Below are 21,752 nucleotides of genomic sequence, written 5' to 3' on the forward strand. Positions count from 1 at the left end.
CCTTCTTTTCCTGTGGAGGGATATGATTGGGTTGTTTCACATGTAAAAAATAAAAAAAGAAAAATAAAGAAAAAGAACAAGAAAAAAGGGAATACAATAGATAATTTGGGAAAAATGAACGAAAAAAGAAAAAGAAAATGGGTATGGAATAGATAATTTGCTTCTTCTACTTATCAAGAAAAGTAACGAGAAAGACAATTTTTTCATTCAAGTCTATTACCTTTTTCTTTAGGGTGCCCAGTAGGCACTCTGTCTTTTTGGTTTAGGTTTGTTACTCTCTAGGTGCCTCAGACTTTCATCTTTTTTCTCCATTGACATCTAGAGTCATGTGTAATAGTCCCACATCGCTCGCAATAGTGTCCAGAGACTGTGCTATAGGTGTACGCTCAAATTTAGTAAGTACTGAGGCATTTTGGATTGGCTTGTGGTGCCTTCGCCAAGAACAAAACCCCGTACCTGTGTGAGGTGGTTAAAGCGGGGACAATAATGCCGACTGCTAGGACTTGGGGCATTACAAAGTGGTATCAGAGCCGAGGACGGCTCTTACTTGAGGGTGGGGGATTGTAATAGTCCCATATCGCTCGCAATAGTGTCCAGAGACTGGGCTATAGGTGTAAGCTCAAGTTTAGTAAGTACCGATGCCTTTTGGGTGGGCTTGTGGTGCCTTCCCCAAGAAAAAATCCCGTACCTGTGTGAGGTGGTTAAAGCAGGGACAATATCGACAACTGCTAGGGATTGGGGGTTATAAAGTGGTATTATAGCCGAGGACGACTATTTGTTGAGGGTGGGGGATTGTAATAGTCCCACATCGCTCGCAAGAGTGTCCAGAGACTGGGCTATAGGTGTACGCTCAAGTTTAGTAAGTACCGAGGCCTTTTGGGTGGGCTTGTGGTGCCTTCGCTAAAAACAAAACCCCGTACTTGTGTGAGGTGGTTAAAGCGGGACAATATCGACAACTGCTAGGGCTTGGGGTGTTACATCATGTGTCGAAGTTCTTGCATCAAGAGAAATCATTAACTTTTCTTCTGATTTTTTTGTGCTTTTGAGGGCTTACTGTCTTCAGTGCATTACTAGAAGAAAGAAGTCGAAGAAATTGCTGAAATACCTCCATTTCTACTTAGAAGTTAGACCTACATGTCCTAAGTTTATTGATGATTTATCCTTTTAATTGGGATTGATATAGTGCTTCAAATTTTTATGCGTTTCAGACTCTTCCCGTCAGTTCATTATCATAGCTATCAATCCGTTGTATTAGGGACTAGTCAGTCCAAGACAACACCACACCACATGGACTCTTATCAGTTTGACATATTTCTGAATGGATAATTCGTCTATTCTTGGTACCAGAGGCGAAACTGAAGGAAACTGTGTTCTTTCGGAGGGAATGGTCCTTATGATCTTGGATCATCCAGTCCTTATGATCTTGGATCAAATAAACTCAGACAGGTCCCCATCTCTCCAACACGAACTATATAGACTATTTATTTTTCTCATTTTGTTCTTATAATTCTCTTTCCTTTTCCCAATAGGTTATGTTTCTCTTGTGGCATGAGCATGTTCATCTTACTAGGGGCGAGAGAGTTGACAGAGTTTAGAGTCAAATGAGGGAGACAAAGCTGGAACTACACGGTGCGTACCGAAGAATCATTTGGTACACCGCCATGATACCTTGCTACTGGAATGGAGAGGAAACGCTAAGCAGAAGTTTGACAGAAAATGCATCATGTGAATGTCTCATTGCAGCCCGAAGAACCAGGATCATCTACTCCTGCAGATGTACCAGATCCTCATTTGGAGGTTTTTCAGATTTATCCTTGTTGATAGGTTTTTGAGGGAACCTATCAACTAGGATGGCGCACTAACAAACAGAAGACAATATTTTCAAAGTCATTTACCCTATTCATGTGAAAAAGATGCATGTTGAGAATGGGAGAAAACTAGGACCATGATACCTTGCTACTGGAATGGAGAGGAAACGCTAAGCAGAAGTTTGACAGAAAATGCATCATGTGAATGTCTCATTGCAGCCCGAAGAACCAGGATCATCTACTCCTGCAGATGTACCAGATCCTCATTTGGAGGTTTTTCAGATTTATCCTTGTTGATAGGTTTTTGAGGAAATGGTCCTAGTTTTCTCCCATCCTCAACATGCATCTTTTTCACATGAATAGGGTAAATGACTTTGAAAATATTGTCTTCTGTTTGTTAGTGCGCCATCCTGGCCTATACAAATGGTGGTTCCCTCTAGGGACGGATCCAAGGGGATGCGAGGTTTTGCGGCCGCACCCCCTTGATCCTCCCGAAAAAAATTAATAACAGTAATTAGTTTCTTAACATATATATTATCTGTATATATATATATATGTAACATATATATTTGGTCATGTGTACACTCAACATCAGTTAACACTCTAGCTAAGTGGTAGTGGTGTGGGTAAATACAGTGGATGTAACCTTTTTTTGATGAAAATAGGCCCATGCCTAACTTTATTAATCAACTCAAGGCAATATGCCTCTTTCAGAGGCCAATTGATGTACAATGTAACATGGAGGATCAACAATCTCCTTAGTAGGACTCACATCAAAATTCAAAGCATAATGCGCTAACAAGTCCGCTACTTTATTAGCATTACGATTCACATAAGAAAATGAGCACTCTTGCAAAGTGGAGTAATCTTGTTGTAGCTCAATCATCAATGGTCGAATTTTCCAAGAAATTTCATTTTCTACTGCATTGCAAGCCTTTATTACTGTCATCAAATCGCCTTCTATAATAGTTCCATATTATGAAGATCTAGAGCAAGTTTAATCCCAAGTTTGGCCGCTTTTGCTTCGGCTTCTAGAGGTGAGGTCGCCAATGTAGTCATTGTTTTGGCCAAAACAAAATCACCATTACCATTGCGGCATACAGCCGCTAATCCTGCTTTCCCGTTCTTATAAGAGGCATCGAAATTTACTTTTAGTTTGTTAACACTAGGAGGACTCCATTCTATTATTGTGGTAGGTATATCCGTGCTTCTTGGGGAGTCCGACTGTTTTGTAGTCTTCGAGAAGTCCATTAACATACATCTCGCTTCATTAATGATTGAGTAGCTGCTTGTTGAAACACCTTCAAAGAACAACTTATTCCTTGCTTTCCATAAATGCCATGATAAATATATTCTCAAGGCAATAACCTCTTCTTCTTCCTCCCTATTCAGCCACTCACAAAGGATGTCTCTAAATTGCATGTTTTCCTCCATTCTTAAGTCTAAAGGGCCTGCCAACCATGTTTCTCTAGCAACTTGGCATGTACGGAAAATATGATCGATGTCTTCCTCCTCCCTCTTACATGCCGAACATAGCAACGATGCTTGTGTGTTGTATCGTAGTGCCTTCTTCTTCTTGGGCAATGCGTCATGTAGTATTCTCCATACAAACAATTGAACCCTTGGTGCAATTTCAACTCTTTTCCATACTCTTCGCTATTCGAGTCCAAATGGTAATTCCATTCTAGTTGACGATGAAGGTTGCTCATTTGTTATTGTTTTGTACAACGACTTAGCCGTGAATGTTCCTTTCTCTGTGAATACATATATCAACTTATCCTTCACCCCTTTCTTTGCTATTGGCAATTGTTTTATTGCTGCAGCCGATAGGACATCGAATGTTGACTCAATTAACTCCATATTCCATCTTCCATCTGGGTACTTTAAATCACTCACAAAGAATAAATTCTCTATCATTGTTTCTTCAGTTTTTTTCCTGGTTTGAATCCTCGGATACTTGGTATCCAAGGGTCATCTCAAATTCTGATTGTATTACCATCTCTAACCGAGAAGCATCTTCCCTTTTCAATATACTTTCGCATTTCCATCATTCCCTTCCACGTGGTCGAACTATTGTTGCGAGGGTTATGTTGCCAAATATCTTCAGTCTTAAGGTATTTTGCTTTTAGTAGTCTAGTCCATATTGCACCTGGTTCTGAGATGAATCTCCATAACAATTTCCCCACTAATGCTTGATTAACTATACCCATGTTTCGAATGCCCAATCCGCCTTCCTCTTGGCTATCTTGCATCTTCTTCCAATAATGCATTTTAGGCTTCTCTGTATCATGCCCCCACCAAAAATTTCTCTGTTTCTTTTCTATTGCTTCCATGACACCCTTTGGTGCTAAGTTAGTAGACAAGAAATAAATTGGGATAGACGACAATTCACTTTTTAGTAGTGTAGTTCTTCCCGCATGAGATAAAATACTCCTCTTCCACCCCACTAGTTTTTTCTCAATCTTTTGAACGATAAATTCATATGATGCAACTTTATGCTTTGATTTTAATAAGTAATTGCCCAAGTATACATCATCTTCCTTCATTTCTTTTACCATCAGTATCTTCAATATAATATCTCTTCTATTTGCATTGCAGTTCGTACTAAAATGAATAGAAGACTTATTATAATTTATAAGTTGACCCGAGCATCGGGCATATAAGTCCAGAATACCTTTTAGACTCTCTACATTCTCATTACCTGCTTTTCCAAAAAAGAACAAGTCATCTGCAAACATGAGATGACTAATGCCAGGAGCGTACCTGTTAATTCTCAACCCTTTGTATAATCCGGCGGTCTCTGCTTGAACAACCAATTTTGTGAGAGTCTCTGAACATAGAATAAATAAGTAAGGGCTAAGCGGACACCATTGTCTTAACCCTCTCTCACTTGTGAAAAACCCTTTCGGTCTCCCATTTAATAATATTGAAAAGGATGCCGTCGATACGCAGTTCATTATTAATTTATGAGTATTTTCCAGAAAACCATAACTTTTAAGAACCGAGCTCAAAAATCTCCAATGTACTCTATCATAAGCTTTTGCCATATCCACTTTTAATGCAAAAGCTCCATCTTTCGCCGAAGTGTGTGCTATAGAATGAAAGAGTTCCTGGGCTACAATAATATTGTCAGAAATCTGACGTCCGGGTACAAATGCATTTTGTACCTGTGAAATTAGTCTCCCAATGAGTGGTCGAATTCTATTGGTTATGATTTTGGTTATGACCCTGTATAACACATTACATAATGATATTGGTCTGTAATCCACCGGTTTCTCTGGGTTTTGTATATTTGGAATAAGGGCAATAAAAGTACGGTTGAGAGTATTTGGTAATTCCCCTGTAACAAAAATATTTTTAATTTGTGATGTTACCTCGTCACCGATAATATCCCAACACTTTTTGTAGAACAATACTGAAAATCCATCTGGTCCAGGCGCCTTCCCGGTCTTCATATCTTTGATAGTTTTCCATATCTCATCTTTCGAAGGAGGTTCACTCACCATTAAATTCTCTGTAGCTACTAATGGTCGATTCCTGAGTTCAATAGCTTCTGGAAAGTCATTTATTTGTTCCGCTCGAGATGTCCTGTAAAAATGATCAAGAAATACATTAGATATTTTAGTCGCATCTGTCGTCCATATGTTATTTTCCATCTTTATCGCATGGATATTGTTCTTTCTTCTTCTGTTTCATACCGATAAGTGGAAAATTTTTGTATTCTTATCTATTTCTTGGACCCAATGCTTCTTAGCTCTTTGGTCCAGAAAACCTCCTCCATTCTTCTTAAAGAGTTTAACTTCTCTATGGTGATTCTTTCATTTTCTAAAGTGACAATCGATGGGGGTCGATTCTGTATCTCCAACAGCTCCTTCTCTGCCTCCTTTATTTGTTCAAAAATATGCCCTATCTTCTCTTTACTCCATTTCTTTAACTTTTTTGCTAGTTGAGGTAGTTTTTGCACAAATCCTCCTCTAGTCCTTCCCCACCTCTCCTTAAAGGTATTCTCGAAATTTTCATGAAGAACCCAATGTGCCTCGAAACGAAATGGAATGCTCCCTTGTAGTTTTGTTGCTGATGTATTTAGTATAATTGGTGCATGGTCACTATTAGACCTTGGTAAATGTCTCACTGATGCATTTGGAAAATTGATTCTCCGATCTAAATTGACAAGTACCCTATCCAATCTCTCCCTAATGTGATATTGTAGACTTCTACCATTAGCCCAAGTGTATGCTGGCCCTGAGTACCCAATATCGATTAAATTACAATCTGTTATCATGCTACAGAATTGTTCTACCGCTTTTTTGTTAAGTCCAACACCACCCCATTTTTCTGATTCTCTTATGATAGCATTGAAGTCACCTATGGCACACCAAGGTTCCTTAATTCTGAGACTGAAGCTTCGAATATAATTCCAGAAAGTTTCTCTTTCATTCCTACACGGAGGTCCATACACAGTGGATGTAACCTAAGGTTGAGGGTGATGAATCCAAATATAGATATGAAATTCATAGACTGCCAATTTTAGTTTATTTGCTTATCACTTCAGCACTAACTTTCTCGATTGCTAGTGCCTCCGTTGAAAGAGTTATGAAGCTAGTCAAGACACACTCAGAAACAAGATGAGTGATCTGTGGTTGAATGATAGTTTAGTAGTCTTCATTGAAAACGATGTTTTTAGTGAAATTGACAATGCGTCGATTATACAAACATTTCAAAAGATAAACTCTTGTAGAGGCCAATTACGTTTCTAATAATTGATGTATTTAATATAATTAATGAATATAAGTATTATATTAATTATCTCTTTAGCACTAACTTTGTCAATTGCTAGTACCTCCGTTGAAAGAGCTTTTTCGGTTATGAAGCTAGTCAAGACACGTTTAAGAAACAAGATGAGTGATCCGTGGTTGAACGATAGTTTAGTAGTCTTCATTGAAAAAGATGTTCTAGTGAAATTGATAATTAATCGATTATGCGAACATTTCAAAACATAAACTCCTGTAGAGGCCAACTGCGTTTGTAATCATTGATGTATTTAGTATAATTAATGAATATAATTATTTTGTTAGCCAAAAAAAAATTATTTGGCTATATAATTTGCACCTCCAAGTGAAAATCGTGGATCCATCCCAGCTCCCCTCCTCAATTAGTTGAGGGAATTTTGATATTCAAACAGGTGATAGTACCAAGAAAATTAAGAAGCAATTTAATCTGAAAAGGGTTGAAGTTTATGGGTTTTTTTATTGTGTTGTTTTGTTCACTGCCTCTCTTCCATTATTTAGACTTTTAATTGTGTTTAATTTGCGCATGAGTGCTTAATAGAATAATCGTTGGTTGTTTTTTTTTTCACATTTGGGTCAGAGTCCTTGTCGCAAAATTTATTTTTTCAAACAAAAAAGTTCATTATAATTTGGATTTACCTTAACTTGTAGCATGTTGTTTCTTATCCTTTTTTTCCTGTGGAGGGACATTAATGGTTTGTTTCACGTGTAAAAAATAAGAAAAAGAATAAGAAAAAACGGAATAGAATAGATAATAGAAAAATAAAGGAAAAAGGACAAAAAAAAAAATAGAACAGAGAATTTGTTTCCTCTACTTATCAAGAATAGTAACTTCCACTCATGTCTATTACCTTTTTCTTTAGGATGCCCCAGTATGCGCTCCGTCTTTTGGTTTAGGTTCGTTACTCCCTAGGTGCCTCAGACTTTCATCGTTTTTCTCCATTGGCATCCAGAGTCATGTGTTGAGTGCCCCTTGACTAACGGCCCGTTAGCCGAGGTCCTAGCTCTATTGTTTTTAGTGCATTATTGGAAGAACGAAGTCGAAGAAATGGCTGAAATACCTCCATTTCTCCTTACAGGTTAGATCTACAAGTCCTAACTTTATTGATGATTTATCCTTCTAATTGGGTTTGATATAGCACTTCAAATTTCTTATGCATTTCAGACACTTTCACTCAATTTATTATCATACTGGTGAGTTCGTTGTATTAGAGACTAGTTAATCTGAGACAACGCCACAACACATGGACTCTTATCAGTCTGACATATTTCACAATGGATAATTTGTTTATTCTTGGTACCAGAGGCGAAACTGAAGTAAACTGTGTTCTTTCGGAGGGACACCCGGTCCTTATGATCTAAGATAATCCAGTCCATGTGTTTATAAAGACTCTCGAACCACATCAAGATCGGAACCCCTCAGACTCTTCACTCGGACAGTTCCTAATCTCTCCAACCCGAACTATATAAACTATTTATTTTTCTTGTTCTGTTCTTATAATTTTCTTTCGTTTTCCCAATAGGTTATGTTTCTCTCTTGGCTGAGCCCGTTCATCCTTACTGAAAGCGAGAGGGCTGCCAGAGTTTAGAGTCAAATGTGGGAGACAAAGCTGGAAGTACACAGTGCGAACCGAAGAATAATTTGGTACACCGCCATTATTCCTTCCTACTAGGATGGAGAGGAAATCCTAGACATAAGTTAGGCAGAAAATGCATCATGAGAATGTCTCAACGTAACCTGAAGAACCAAGATCATCTACTCCTACTGATGTACCAGATTCTCCTTTGGAGGTTTTTCAGATCGATCCTTGTTAAAAGGATTCGAGAACTTAGCATTCCAGATATGGAATAATCCAGTAAGTTTAGTGATAAATTACAATTATGATAGAATTTAGTGATCTAATTTTATGGTTAACTTACTTGTTTTTAATTGCTTACAGGAGAGACTGACTATGAAACTACACAATAATGCTTTTGATGTTCTTACTGGATCTCAATTCAACCCACAAAATACAGAGCAAAGAAACATTCAGCGTGGGACTTGGATCAGGATTGTAATGAAGTCAGAGAGTCACAGCTATCCACTTTCATTGATTAGTTAGAAAACTTAGAAAATTAGGAAACTATAATTTACTTTAGAGCATCTCCAATGGGGCACTCAAACTCTAGCACCCTGAGTGTCATTTATGATTTTGGAGTTTTTGTTATAAAGTTTTCTCCACTGGAACACTTTGTTAGACACTCTACTATGAGGTGAATGCATTTATTATAGAGAGTCTCAAGAGAGAAACTTTAAAATTAGATGTATTTTTGAGTATTCTAAGTGCCACATAATCACACTATAAATTTAAACCAATAGAAAACTATCTTTTTAAACTACTTTTTTCTTATTAAATATAAGACTGCCGCATGTATCAAATATAGGTATTGTAGAGATCTCCATTGGAGGCAAAAAAATTTAGAGTGTCTATATTTTGTCACTTAAGAACATCTCCAATGCAACACTCAAATTGAAAACTCAAAGTGTCACCTAGGATTTTTTTGAGTTTTTTGTAAAATAAAACTCAATTTGGATCTCAAAATGACGTGGCATCATTTAATGTTCACATATCTCAGAGCATCTCCAATGCAAAACTCAAAAAAATCTTTATTTGTCCTATTTGTCGAGTTTCAATTGAGATTCTCATTCATAGGTGGCGAAAATAGAGATCCTCAATTTTTGTATGTCTCCAATGCAAACTCTAAACTTGTTTTTTTTACTTATGTTGCATGATTATTTTGGTAAAAAAATAATTAGTTATTTTGGAAATATTTGAATACTTGATTTCTATTGGTTGAAATTCAAATCTTGATGAGTTGGACAATTAGAGATATCTCAAGAGGACACTCTATTTCTAGAGTGCCCTCTTGAGGTATCTCTATTTCACCCTCGACACGTCATCTTTGAGATCCTTGTTGAGTTTTGCATTGGAGATGATTTTTTAAGAAAAACTCAGAAAATCCTATGTGGCACTCTGAGTTTCTAAGATTGAGTTTTGCATTGGAGATGCTCTCAAGAAGAAACTCAATATTTGAGAATTCTTTTAAGTATCTCGATTGACCACTCAATATTAAAAACAAATCTAACCATATAGGAAATGACCCCTAAGTTATTTTTAAGTTTTTAGCGTGTTGAATTGGAGATGTCTTTTGAATTGAGGATCTCAACATTAACATCTAGGAAGGAGAAACTCAATTGAGCCTTGACACACAGGACAATTTGGGTTTTTTTTTGAGTTTTGTATTGGAACACTCTAAAAGTCTAGTCGTCAAGCGTCAATGAAGATTCTCTTTTCTAAGTGTCAATATAGAGACACTCTAAAATTTTTTTTTGTCTCCAATGGAGATCTGTAAAATACCTCTACTTAATACACATGTCACTCCTCAATTCAATAGATAAAATGTAGTTAAAAAACAATGATTTTTATTGGTTATTAAAGTGACACTTGGAGAGTCTTAAGGAGACACTCTAATTTTAGAGTGTCCAGTTGAGTGTCCCATTGGAGAAGATTTTTTAACAAAATCTCCATAAACACTCTAAATTTTAGAGTTTGAGTGTTCCATTGGAGATGCTTCGAGAGAAATGATCTTAATTCACACTTGACAACTAGGATTTTAGGAGTTTTTGTTGAGTGCCCCATTGGAGATGCTCTTAAAAATTTGAGTTTTGACTTAGAGTTTTAATCATTTACTTGCTTCTGGTCATTGTAACGAATCAAACCCGTAATTGTGATGATTATTACTAAATCCAATATTGGTTTTTTCGTAGACGTAAATTGAGTTCAACGGGAGAATATCTTCGAATGCACCACTTTAAATATGACGTTCATTACTTTCCCTTTGTCTCCTCGTTATCACATAATCGTGAAATTTAACACTCAAACATGTCTTTTCTTTCGGGGACGTGCAATACATATAGTTGTTGGACTCATCAAGTGTAGACCTTTTTTTTGTTTGACTAAAACTATTTTATTTATTCATATCAAGAGGGAGCAGTTTTGTCAAAAAATGAGCATCATAGTTTGCCAAACTGGAGACTGACCTAATCGTCTAGTAGACCTCATTTTGATACAATGCATATTAAGTTTGTGGACAGAAATCCAATTCCATCAGAATCAATTAGCAATTAATTTTGACTTAAATTTCTAAATTTGCATCTGTTTAGAGAATTTGGAGTCCCTACTCTCCAAGCATAGACTATATGTCCTTCAATTAAATGACACCAACTAAAAATTTAATACATAAAAAGGAAAAAAAAGGACAAAGCATTTGTTAAGGCTACAGTGGTGGCACCATAGATGTTATTGCCAAAAGCATGAAAAAGAGATGAAATTCATGCATGACTATTGTACAAGTATCCTTCAAGATTTTATGCTTTCTCAAATTTCATGCATTAACCATTACAATTTGGACAGCTGATAAAAAAAATTGTTACTATTTCTATATTTTTTTGTTTTTTTTTTTTTTTTTGAAGTGAAGGAAACATTTCCATTAATAAGTGATAAAATCACAATGTTACATGGACGATAATTCTTATTTCTCTCCTCTGAAAACTTCATGAGGGTTACATACCTTTAAATGCAAAGTGCCTTATGAAGGGAAAGAAATTGGACTAGACACAGACACAATTACACAAAGACCCTAAAGGTCGACAAAAAGATCCTATATTTATTTGTTGAATCAAAAGAAGAAATAGTTAGTTTCCCACCCAAAAAATCCAGTATTACTCTGAAAGAATTGGGCAATTATACGTTTTTTGGTAAAATATTTAGGTTGGTGTTTTGGAAAAACTTCAAAATTTTCAAGATTACAAAATTTAGAGAAAAATTATGAATTGCCAAATTCTTGGGCACAAAGACCAAAGTACAAAATTTTGAAAGGCAAACAATAAATTTTGTTCTTCTTCCTCATTTCCAACCACCAACTCCGACCACCACCGACACCACCATTTTTTCTTTTCTTCTTTTCTTTCTCCTCTTCTTCGACAACCAACACCTCAATTTATCTTTCTTCTCTCTCTCTCCTCATCTCTCTCTACCTATTCTGGCAAAGGAGCTTCACCGAAGAACCGCTCTGGTTTGGTGGAAATCTCCCAAACTAATAATTGTTTTATGACGAAGGAGATCCTTCCTTTCGCCAGAATGAATAGAGAAAAAGAAGTGGAGAGAGAGAGGGAAATGAAGGAGGAGAGACAAATAATGGTGGTGGAGGTGGTGCAGGTGGTGGTGGGCTGAGGAGAAGAAAGGAAGATTTGAAAAAAATTAAAGCAGGCAATGGCTATTTACCGGAGACCATTACCGTAGTGGAGAAAAAATGGTAGTGGGCGGAAACAGAAAACTCAAAAATATTTCACTCAAAATTTTTTGAATTTCTTTATTATTTTCCTAAAACGGTGGCCAACATTTATCATGATTTTCAGTTTGGGAAATGCTAAGTGTATAAAGAATCTTTGACAAAAAAAAAAAGTTACCAAGCTGATGTGGCGGTTGTGATATTCACCTCTCAACGACTAAGATTTAATCAAAATTTCAAATCACACCCGCCACATCAGTTGAGTAACTTCTTTTGTCAAAATCCTTTGTGATTTTAACATTTCCCTTCCCCATAAAGGCATACTAGTTTTTTTTTTTTGTTGAAAAAGAACTCAAATTAACTAGCCACATCATTCTGCAAGGAGATCATCGAGTGCCATTGTCGATTGGTCCGCTTCTGTCTGCCCCATTTCGCCAATTTGTCTGCCATCGTATTCACCGTTCTTGGCACGTGAGTGAATCTTGCCTCCATAAAGTTTGATAATAGAACCCCGAAGTTGACCAGCAACTTTTTTGTTTGCCACCCGATATCTCTAGAGTTGTCGTTGAGGTAATTAATTATACTTAGATTGTCGCTTTCTATATGGAGATGTGTGATTTGTTGACATTTCGCCCATTGTACTGCGTTAAGAATAGCCAGACCTTCACATTCCTCTGTTGTTTGCCCTCTGGTGGTCTCCGCCTTAGCTGTCACAAAGTCTCCCTTGTCATCGTATAGTATCCAACCTATGCCAGCTGGTTCCGTGCACGCTAAGAAGGATGCGTCCACATTGAATTTGAGGAACGGGGACTCTGGTGGAAGCCATTTGATGTTGTCTTTTGCTTTCTCGCCTTTGGTTTGTATCTTTATTGATGTGGTATAATTTTGGATCATAGTAATTACCTGCATAGGGTTAGTGGTTTTCGAAGAAAAACATTTATCACATCGCGTCTTCCAAATAAACCACATGATTTTTGCCATTAACGACATATCATCACTCGTCATAGTTTTCCAGAACATTATCCAGTCCAGAATGTTGGTAAAGTTATCAGGTCTGAGACCAAAGTGCAGCCAAATCGCCCGCGCGAATTGGCAATGAAGTAAAATATGAGTGATCGTTTCCGTGTGTTCGCAAAACATACAAGTGTAAATATTACCAATATATCTGCCAATTTTTCCTCGAACTGGTAAACTGTTAGTACAGCATTTCCACAGGAATAGTTTAATTCTCGGTATGGTTGGGATTTTCCAGATAAAGTTCCATTCCATCGTCGTGTGTTGTTGAGTGCCGTACTTTAAATGGTTATACATGGTTTTGATCGTGAAGTTACCTGATTTGGTGAGAGTCCAGATCATCGTATCTTGAGCATTGGGTTGGATATTGATACTGAGGATCGCTTTACCTAGATCATCGTCAAAATATAGCATTAATATGTTCCTATTCCATTTATTGTCTAGTATGAGGTCCGCCACATTGTTAAACGGGCAATTGTGCCTATTCGGAATAGGCGGTTTATGATTTGGGATCCAATAATCCTCCCAAATATTAATCTGATGCCCTCTGTTGACATCCCAGAATATGAGATTAGTAATCTGAGGCACGCATGCCACAATAGATTTCCAAATCCAAGAGTTAGACTGTTTAGCGGGCAGCGGTTTAGAACTCTTCGGGAAATACCGAGCTTTAAGAAGTTGTGCCCACGGGGCCGAAGGGTATTTGAGCAGGCGCCACGCCAGTTTGCAGAGAAAAGCTTTATTGTCAAGGAACGGTTCACGGAATCCTAGCCCACCATTTTTACGGGGCCTGCAAAGCGCAGCCCATTTGATTGTGTGAATAGTTTTGGTTTTTCCCCACCAAAAGGACCGTTGAATGGTCTCCATGCGGTTGCTAATCCCCTTCGGAAGGGCAAAGCATTGCATCTGGTATCGGGGAACAGCCGCTGTTATAGTCGAAATGACTATAGAACGGCCAGCTTGAGAGAAGAGGTTGGTCTGCCATTTGGAGAGTTTGTTCTGAACTTGGTCGATGAGTGCCGAAAAAGCAGGTTTTTTCTTCGCTCCGATGAAGAGATGGGTGCCCAGATATTTATCAAGGGAAGAAGCTTGTTGAACTTTGAGAGATTTGATAATCATCTTCTTGAACTTGTGATGGGTGTTTTTGGTAAAAAAGATAGTGGATTTTTTATAGTTGATGACTTGACCAGAGGTGTCACTGAATATCTTAAGGATGTGGAGAAGGTTATTGATATTATCTAACGAGTTCAGCCCGAATATGAGGCAGTCATCCGCGAAGAGGAGATGGTTAACCATGAAATTAGAGCGGGGTATATTAATACCAATGAATTTATTTCATTGACAATAATGCCCCAGCTTGTATTTATGTATGTCTGGACATAAACTCTATTTATGCCTAGTGGCTATATGTATATGTTACTACTTCAACTTTATAAAGAGAAGATTAAAATGTCATGGCTTTTATAAAGAGAAGAAATAAAGAGGCAAAATACCCTATTAAGTGGATGACCTTCAACTTCAATTAAAGACCATATAACATTGGCTGAGAGGGGACCTAAAACACATGGGGCGTTTTTACTGTCTTTAAAAGCTGACAACCTCATTATCTTTTGAGTTGAATAAGAACACCACACAGTGGCTTGTATCAATTTACAACTAAACTTTTAGGGGAGTACACTACAATTCTACAAAGAGTATCTCTTCTCAATTATAATGGTATATATCTACGTTTTTATTTTTATTTTATGGATTTTAGTACAAATAGAGTCTGTTTTCATGGTCCTGCAAGAACTTTGTAATGTTCATGACGTTTAGTTAATGTTCTTTTTGCTGAAAAGGAGAAGCATATAATAAAGTACTAGAAAAGAGTATTATTACAATCCAGACTAAGAAGGGGGACGGTATTACAGACCAAGTTCTATTACTATTATGAATATGAGCCCATTTTGCAAGTTTGTCAGTACAACCATTCCTATTGCGTTGAGTGTATGAGAAGGTAATGCCTAGAAATTTCAAGATAAGGTTTCTGATTTTTGCAATGTGAGTTTTAGATCGCCATTGTATCGTCTTTTTGGAGTTGCGCAGATGACTGATGAGGCTTTGATTATCGCTTTTTAAATGAAGAAATTTGATGTTCTTTCCAACGCCCATAGGATTCCACATAAAATTGCTTTGCATTCGCTTTCTTCTGCATTTCTAGCACGGATAATTGTTGTTTTTGCAGCTACGAAAGGCGCTTGAGAATCATAGACAATACAGCTGATTCCAGAAAGATCCTCTGTGTTCTTGAACGAAGCATCAACATTCATTTTTATGTACCGGTTGACAGAGGGATTTCATATGCTTTCCTTTGCTGAAGATTTTGTTTGGATATTAGTGACTTTGCAGGAAGGGAATGCCGAAATTTGATTAATAACCTGCATAGGAGAGTTAACCGTCTTCTGAAAACAGTGGTCACATCTGACTTTCCAGATGAACCACAGTATAGTGGCGTGAAAGCTAGACCAGTTCAAATCATTATTAGTTTAGGTTTCATTCCAAGAGGTTATCCAATCTTTAATAGAAATAATATAATCTCTACGTATGTTAAAATAAAACCACATTGATCTCGCAAATGTGCAATGTTAAAGTTCACGATCAATCGTTGTTATCACAGTACAAACATGTGAAGACATTTCCAATATATTTACTGCTTTTGTTTCTGACCAGGAGGCAATCAGTACAACATTTTCAAATAAACAATTTTATATTCAAAATCGTTTAAATTTTCCAAATAAAATGCCAGTTAACCTCAACATGTTGGAAGTTGCTTTGCTATTCCGAAAGTTGTATGTACATGAAACCTATAGAGTAAATAACTGATTTGGTTGAACGAGCAGATTAGCTTCAAATAACCCCGTATTATTTTACAGTTCAAAATAGATAATATCAATATGACATGATGAACAACAATTTGACATGTTATCGAAATTAATTATCTGCTCTAATGGGCAATCGAGTAATATTGCAAACATTATTTTTACGTCGATTGTTAGGCAAGTAAAATTTAGATGACCTCATTATTTTTTTCCATCAAAATCTCAATTTTTTTTAACTATGTATAATGGTAGTACGAAATATCAGTAGTAACATAAACTACTAAGCTTCCATTTATCAAGATGAACTCCTAACTGAAAGTCTCCACCACGAAAAAAAGAAAAAGGATTGAAGTTCCAAGGATTATCCATCTAGCTTGAGCTAGCTCATTAGCCACAGAATGTGAAGAGACACATTATATATCACTAAATAAAAGAGAAAAGATTGTATGTAACAATTATATAATGAAGCTCAACAAAAAAAAACAATTATATAATGAAGGATATTCACTTTATAAAATCTAGTATAAGTACAAAAAGTTTAGAAAATACATAATCAATTAAAGGGTTCATTCCATTTTGGTCCTTAAAAGATGATCAACTTATCAAAATAACCCCTAATTAAGATGACCAGTTTTTAGAATCATCACTTTTTAATTTTGTGTCAGTTAATTTTGACGGTTAATCTATTTGTTTCTTTTCTACCCTTGCTTAAAAATGTAATATACTCAATGCCTCTACCTCTCTTTTTTCACATGAAAAGGGTATGTAGTAGACAATACCCTTCTCTCTCGCTCTGTAAACTAACCACAACAGTTCAGAGCAAATGGAGATCATTTTAGTGAAGTGGTCATCGCTAGGGGGCAATATGGAATTAACTCATCAGTTAAATTTAACATTTTTTTAAAGGAACAAAAGAAGTTAACACCATCTAAAACAAAAAAAAAGAAAAAGTAACCCTGATATGCCAAAAGTGTAAAACATTGTAAATTTGTTGCATGAAATTTAATAAGAAGAAAACCCTATCCTAAATAGTCTCACTAGATCTTTGATAAAAACCCCCCTTCAAACTCTTCTCCTCCTCATACCCCATTCCCCTCATCTCACTCTCACTCCAAACAATGACAGATATGAAGGATTCCCTCACCGGAACGTCAGATTCCGGCAACCGTATTTCCATAACCAAAAAGAGAAAGAAACTCTTCTTCATCATCCTCTCCTCCATGCTAGTAATTGGTGCTATAATTGGCGTCATTTCCGGCGTAAACTCTACCAAAAATTCCAAAAATACCCATGAAGCTGCTCATGCAATTCTTAAATCCTCATGTAGTTCTACTTCATACCCAGATTTATGCTATTCCTCTATAACAAAAGTCCCCGGTTTTACCGAACGTTTAACCTCGCAAAAAGATGTAATTGAGCTATCTCTAAATATCACAGTTACAGCAGTAGAACACAACTATTTCCAAATCAAAAGAATATTGGAGAACAGATCAAATAAACTCACAAAACGTGAAAAAATAGCTCTTCATGATTGTTTAGAAATGATAGATGAAACAATCGATGAACTTCATGAAACAGAAGAAGATCTTAAAGAATACCCAACAAAGAAATCAATAACTCAACAAGCTGATGATTTAAAAACCCTAGTAAGTGCTGCCATTACTAATCAAGATTCTTGTCTTGATGGGTTTTCTCATGATAATGCTGATAAAGTTGTACGTAAAAGTCTTTTGAAAGGTCAACAACATGCTTATCGTCTGGGTTGTAATGTTTTAGCTATGATTAAAAACCTAACTGATACAGATATGGAAAGAGAAAGGTTAGTATCTGGAAGAAAATTAGTAGAAGAAATGGGTAATGATGACGAGGGTACAGATTTATTTCCGACGTGGTTATCGGTGAAGGACAGGAGATTGCTTCAATCAACAACGGTGACGGCGGATATAACGGTAGCGGCAGATGGGAGTGGTAACGTAAGGACTATACGAGAGGCGGTGGCACGTGCACCGGTGAAGAGTAGTAAGAGGTTCATAATTAGGATTAAATCTGGGATTTATAGAGAGAATGTGGAAGTAGGAAAAGGGAAAACTAATTTGATGTTTTTTGGTGATGGAAGAAAGAACACCATTATTACTGGGAGTAGAAATGTTGTGGATGGTAGTACTACCTTCAATTCTGCCACTGTTGGTTAGTATCTAATCTTCTTCTAATTTTAAATTATATTTTTTCATTTTATTTTATATCCGTAAAAAAATGAAAATACACCGTACCAAATGAGTTATATGAAAGAGAAATGCTAAGTGTACAAAGAACGGTCCAGATCAAAGTCAAACTTTGAATTTTTTTGTCTTTTAGTGAAAATAAGTCATTAAGTCAAAGATTTTGTCATTGTAGCACTCTCATATATGAAAACTACTTAACAATTGAAATTTGGGATTGATCGGCCAAAAAATGATGTGACCGGCCATAATTGGTCAAATCATGAGGAGAGAGAAATGACCCGACCAATCGAGGGTCAGACATGTCACCTTTCGACCCATGGTCAGTTCTAAATTTCCTGTATTTAGCACTTTTCAAGCTATATATCTTCGCTTTGGACATCTAGGTTGGGTAAAATAGTGGAGGATAATAATTTAAGGTCAAATCTTGGGTTTGAAAAAATTTGTTAATGAGTATAATTGGAGGGGGGATTGTTGAGTTAGAATCATTTGTGTTCAAAGATGTAGACATTTTTGTCAAAAGAAATTTAATTAAAAGTACTTTTGGTTTTACTCCTAGACAAAAATGCTTATCTCAACTTGTTACCCTAGTGGTGCTAACTAATAGTGGGGTTAGTAAATTTGCTTAGATATGATTCAGAATTATTTGACAATGGTGTAGGATTATTTGGGCAATGGACAATGAATTAGGGTTTTTTAAATAAGCATCCTCGACAATGGAAACATTTTCAAGACTCTTGGTGATGAAAATGGGACTAGCATCAAAAGTTTCTCCTAACGAGTTGCAAGCAGTAAAACTTTTAGGTTAAAACATAGGACATGAAAACGTGCTTCAAGCTCAATTTGCCTTCCAACTTTTCCATCATTTTGTCTTGTTTCTTTTTTCACTTTATTATTAGGGCAAATTTCAAAATGGCCCTCTTGTTTATGATCTTTGTCGGTAGCCTCCTATCTTTATAGCAATTTTAGTTCAGTCCTAACGAACAAGAAAAATCCCCTTCATCACAAGCAAAGGGAAGATGACATGCACGAGGGCCAAAAGGACTCTTTCGGTTATCACAGAAGGAGGGGTCTCTTCCCTGTTGTCTTCATCACATACCCGACTGATCTCACACACGCCCGACTGATTTGGATCGAGTACATGAACACTCGGTCTAATAGCCCAGGTCGTCGGGACATCTATCATTTGTTTTGTTGACATTTGAATTTCCAAACATATAATTTCTCTCTAGAGTTCGTTGAGGTAGTATTATGTACGTACAAAACGTAGCATGTGCAACCCAATGGCTAAAATGTATCATATCAATATAGAGATAAGATTGGATGGTGGTCCATCTACAACCAAAAGACTTTTTGTGGTTCACTTTTTTCATGGGTCATTGTAGGCATCTACCTTTCTTTTTGACATCTAACTAGAATAGTTATTGAAAGACATTAATACCATGAAGAGAGAAATGAAATGGTAGATGATAATGGCAATGAGAGAAGATGATGAATATTTGAGCACAGGCGAATTTATTAACTCCGACACCGGTGAGTTTCGGACGAAGGATGAGATAAATGAGAGAGAGAAAGAAAAAGTTATTTAATAGTAGCATATCCCTAAATTACTCAAAATTAAGATCTACATAAAGTCATCTATTTCTAATTGTTTTTGTACCCAAAACTCATTTTCATGTGATTTCAACACGATAAAATATCATGTGTATTTACTTCTTGAACCTAAAATGCAGCTGTAGTTGGAGCAGGATTCTTAGCACGAGGTATTACATTCCAAAACACTGCTGGACCTTCGAAACATCAAGCTGTAGCACTTAGAGTAGGCTCCGACTTATCAGCCTTTTACGACTGCGACATGCTAGCATATCAAGACACACTCTATGTACACTCTCTTCGTCAGTTCTATATAAAATGTCTAATAGCCGGAACAGTCGATTTTATATTTGGTAATGCTGCAGTAGTTTTACAAGACTGCGACCTCCAGGCCCGTAGGCCCAATCCAGGCCAGAAAAATATGTTCACGGCTCAAGGAAGAACAGACAAGAACCAAAATACAGGGATAGTAATACAAAAATCAAGAATCGGTGCAACATCAGATTTAGCACCAGTTCAAAGTAGCTTCCCTTCATATTTAGGTAGACCGTGGAAAGAATATTCGAGGACGATTGTGATGCAATCGACAATATCAAATGTAATAGTTCCAGCGGGTTGGAGCGAATGGACTGGTAGTTTCGCACTCAATACGTTAACATACGCAGAATATCAAAATACTGGGCCGGGTGCAAGCACTTCCGGTCGGGTTAAGTGGAGAGGGTATAGTGTGTTTACAAGTGCTAGTCAGGCTCAACCTTATACAGTTGGAAATTTCATTTCTGGTGGAAGTTGGTTGCGTTCGACTGGGTTTCCTTTCTCTACAACTCTCTAATAGATCAATCATATTATCACTAATAAGTAAAATTAGTTAAATGTTGTTGTATTCTTCGTAACTTGAATAATCGATGAGCATTGCCTGTAATCTGAGTTAAGTATAAATAAATTGTGTTTCGCGAACTATTTCGGTTATCTATTCTCCTTATAAAACCTGAGCTTGATCGATTTGAATAAGTTATTGTCATTAGCATTTCACTAATCCATTGTCTTGTTGGAAGTTTGATTTAAGAGAAATTTCAACCACACCGCAAAACCATTTGACTGGGTCAATTTGCTATGACTAAGTCAAATGTTATACAACCTTAAGTCGAACTCCCATTGTTAAGCTCAGTAAAAGAAGAAAACCTCTACATTTTCCCTCCATCCACCTTCAACCTCAGTCTCATAATCTAGCTTTTGAAGGCTGCATTGGTGTCTTAATGGTGGGAATCATGCAAAAAGATGAGGACTCGGCCCATTAAAAAATTGTACAATCATTCCATTAATCTTTGTTTAAACTTTGCTTCCTTGGCAAGTTGAGTTTTATAAGGGGAAAAACCCTAAAATGATATTGACGTATGAAGGAGAAGGAGAGGTGGGTGTTTCAACTAGGGTGGGGAAAAGGTCTGAGAGCTCGGATCCGCTCACGCGAGCCCGATGCGTCTGTGGGCACCCGGTGTCCGAGATGGGCACTACCCATCCAGACCACCAAGTTTAGTCGGACGGGCACTCCCAAAAGGCTCTAACCGGCTCCCTGTCCGAGTCCGACCGAAAAGCCCGATCGATTGATGTTTTTGACTTAAACATTTTAATCGTATATAGATAATTATACTCAATTAATATAGTTGACATTTAGACTACACATTTACATTATGTGGATGAAAAGACTACGTTTCTTATTTATAAAGAATTGGTACTCTTTTATGTCAAAAAGTTTACAATGTGGGACTATGTTATCGTCACAAAATAAATTTTGGTCTCCACATTTTAATCATACATCAGTAGTGATAAAGAAAAAAGTGACTGGGATTACTTATAAAAGAGTTGAGAGATAGACCACTCTTCTTTGGGCTACGTTTATGGACTTTACTTGGGTGAAATTTTAAAGAGTATGGTTTATGGGCACTCAAGCAAAAAAAATAAATAAACATTGTGTTCGAGTCCGACCAGTTCGATACCCAGATTGACCGACAATTTAGGCAGGTAACAGGCAACCAAACTTTGTCACGTGCCCGTCCGATTTGTCCGGATGTCCGAATGGACAAATTGAGAATTTGTCCGTTCCACCAAAACTGAAAGAGTAAGTGACTGTCACTCGAGCCTCTC

General features: G+C 36.8%; 4 protein-coding genes across 4 annotated transcripts; 1 reads left to right on the forward strand and 3 right to left on the reverse strand.

Annotated features, from left to right (window-relative positions):
* Window positions 1–2,768: 2,768 nt before the first annotated feature.
* Window positions 2,769–3,725, reverse strand: LOC147543486 (uncharacterized). Its single transcript, XM_086635449.1, has 2 exons — window positions 3,573–3,725; window positions 2,769–3,464 (listed from the first exon to the last, which is right to left on the reverse strand). Exons 1-2 carry the CDS (start codon window positions 3,723–3,725, stop codon window positions 2,769–2,771), a joined length of 849 nt encoding a protein of 282 aa, XP_086491575.1.
* Window positions 3,726–5,535: 1,810 nt separating this feature from the next.
* LOC147543487 (uncharacterized) lies at window positions 5,536–6,090 on the reverse strand. The gene has a single exon (XM_086635451.1). The coding sequence runs from the start codon at window positions 6,088–6,090 to the stop codon at window positions 5,536–5,538; it is 555 nt and encodes a 184-aa protein (XP_086491577.1).
* Window positions 6,091–12,296: 6,206 nt separating this feature from the next.
* On the reverse strand, window positions 12,297–14,059 carry LOC147543488 (uncharacterized). Its single transcript, XM_086635452.1, has 4 exons — window positions 13,258–14,059; window positions 13,084–13,118; window positions 12,569–12,829; window positions 12,297–12,479 (listed from the first exon to the last, which is right to left on the reverse strand). The coding sequence occupies exons 1-4, from the start codon at window positions 14,057–14,059 to the stop codon at window positions 12,297–12,299; spliced, it is 1,281 nt and encodes a 426-aa protein (XP_086491578.1).
* A 2,202-nt stretch (window positions 14,060–16,261) lies between these two features.
* LOC147543489 (pectinesterase-like) lies at window positions 16,262–20,570 on the forward strand. The gene is made up of 2 exons (XM_086633641.1): window positions 16,262–17,985; window positions 19,751–20,570. Exons 1-2 carry the CDS (start codon window positions 16,917–16,919, stop codon window positions 20,440–20,442), a joined length of 1,761 nt encoding a protein of 586 aa, XP_086489767.1. The 5' UTR covers window positions 16,262–16,916; the 3' UTR covers window positions 20,443–20,570.
* The last annotated feature ends 1,182 nt before the right edge of the window (window positions 20,571–21,752 follow it).

Source organism: Eschscholzia californica, unplaced genomic scaffold (assembly GCF_041429995.1).
Source record: "Eschscholzia californica isolate CP2 unplaced genomic scaffold, dmEscCali1.0.p SCAF_4, whole genome shotgun sequence".
Taxonomy (NCBI): Eukaryota; Viridiplantae; Streptophyta; class Magnoliopsida; order Ranunculales; family Papaveraceae; genus Eschscholzia; species Eschscholzia californica.

What these genes read in the sequence shown, in the direction of transcription:
- LOC147543488 (XM_086635452.1), bottom strand. Translation starts at nt 14,059, where the DNA reads ATGATTATCAAATCTCTCAAAGTTCAACAAGCTTCTTCCCTTGATAAA. An exon ending in AAAAATTGGCAGATATATTG is followed by an intron (nt 12,830 to 13,083) that starts GTAATATTTACA and finishes AACCCTATGCAG; the next exon opens with GTAATTACTATGATCCAAAA. An exon ending in GTCTGGCTATTCTTAACGCA is followed by an intron (nt 12,480 to 12,568) that starts GTACAATGGGCG and finishes CGACAACTCTAG; the next exon opens with AGATATCGGGTGGCAAACAA.
- LOC147543489 (XM_086633641.1), top strand. Translation starts at nt 16,917, where the DNA reads ATGACAGATATGAAGGATTCCCTCACCGGAACGTCAGATTCCGGCAAC. An exon ending in CTTCAATTCTGCCACTGTTG is followed by an intron (nt 17,986 to 19,750) that starts GTTAGTATCTAA and finishes CCTAAAATGCAG; the next exon opens with CTGTAGTTGGAGCAGGATTC.
- LOC147543487 (XM_086635451.1), bottom strand. Translation starts at nt 6,090, where the DNA reads ATGATAACAGATTGTAATTTAATCGATATTGGGTACTCAGGGCCAGCA.
- LOC147543486 (XM_086635449.1), bottom strand. Translation starts at nt 3,725, where the DNA reads ATGATAGAGAATTTATTCTTTGTGAGTGATTTAAAGTACCCAGATGGA. An exon ending in TGAAGGATAAGTTGATATAT is followed by an intron (nt 3,465 to 3,572) that starts GTATTCACAGAG and finishes GGACTCGAATAG; the next exon opens with CGAAGAGTATGGAAAAGAGT.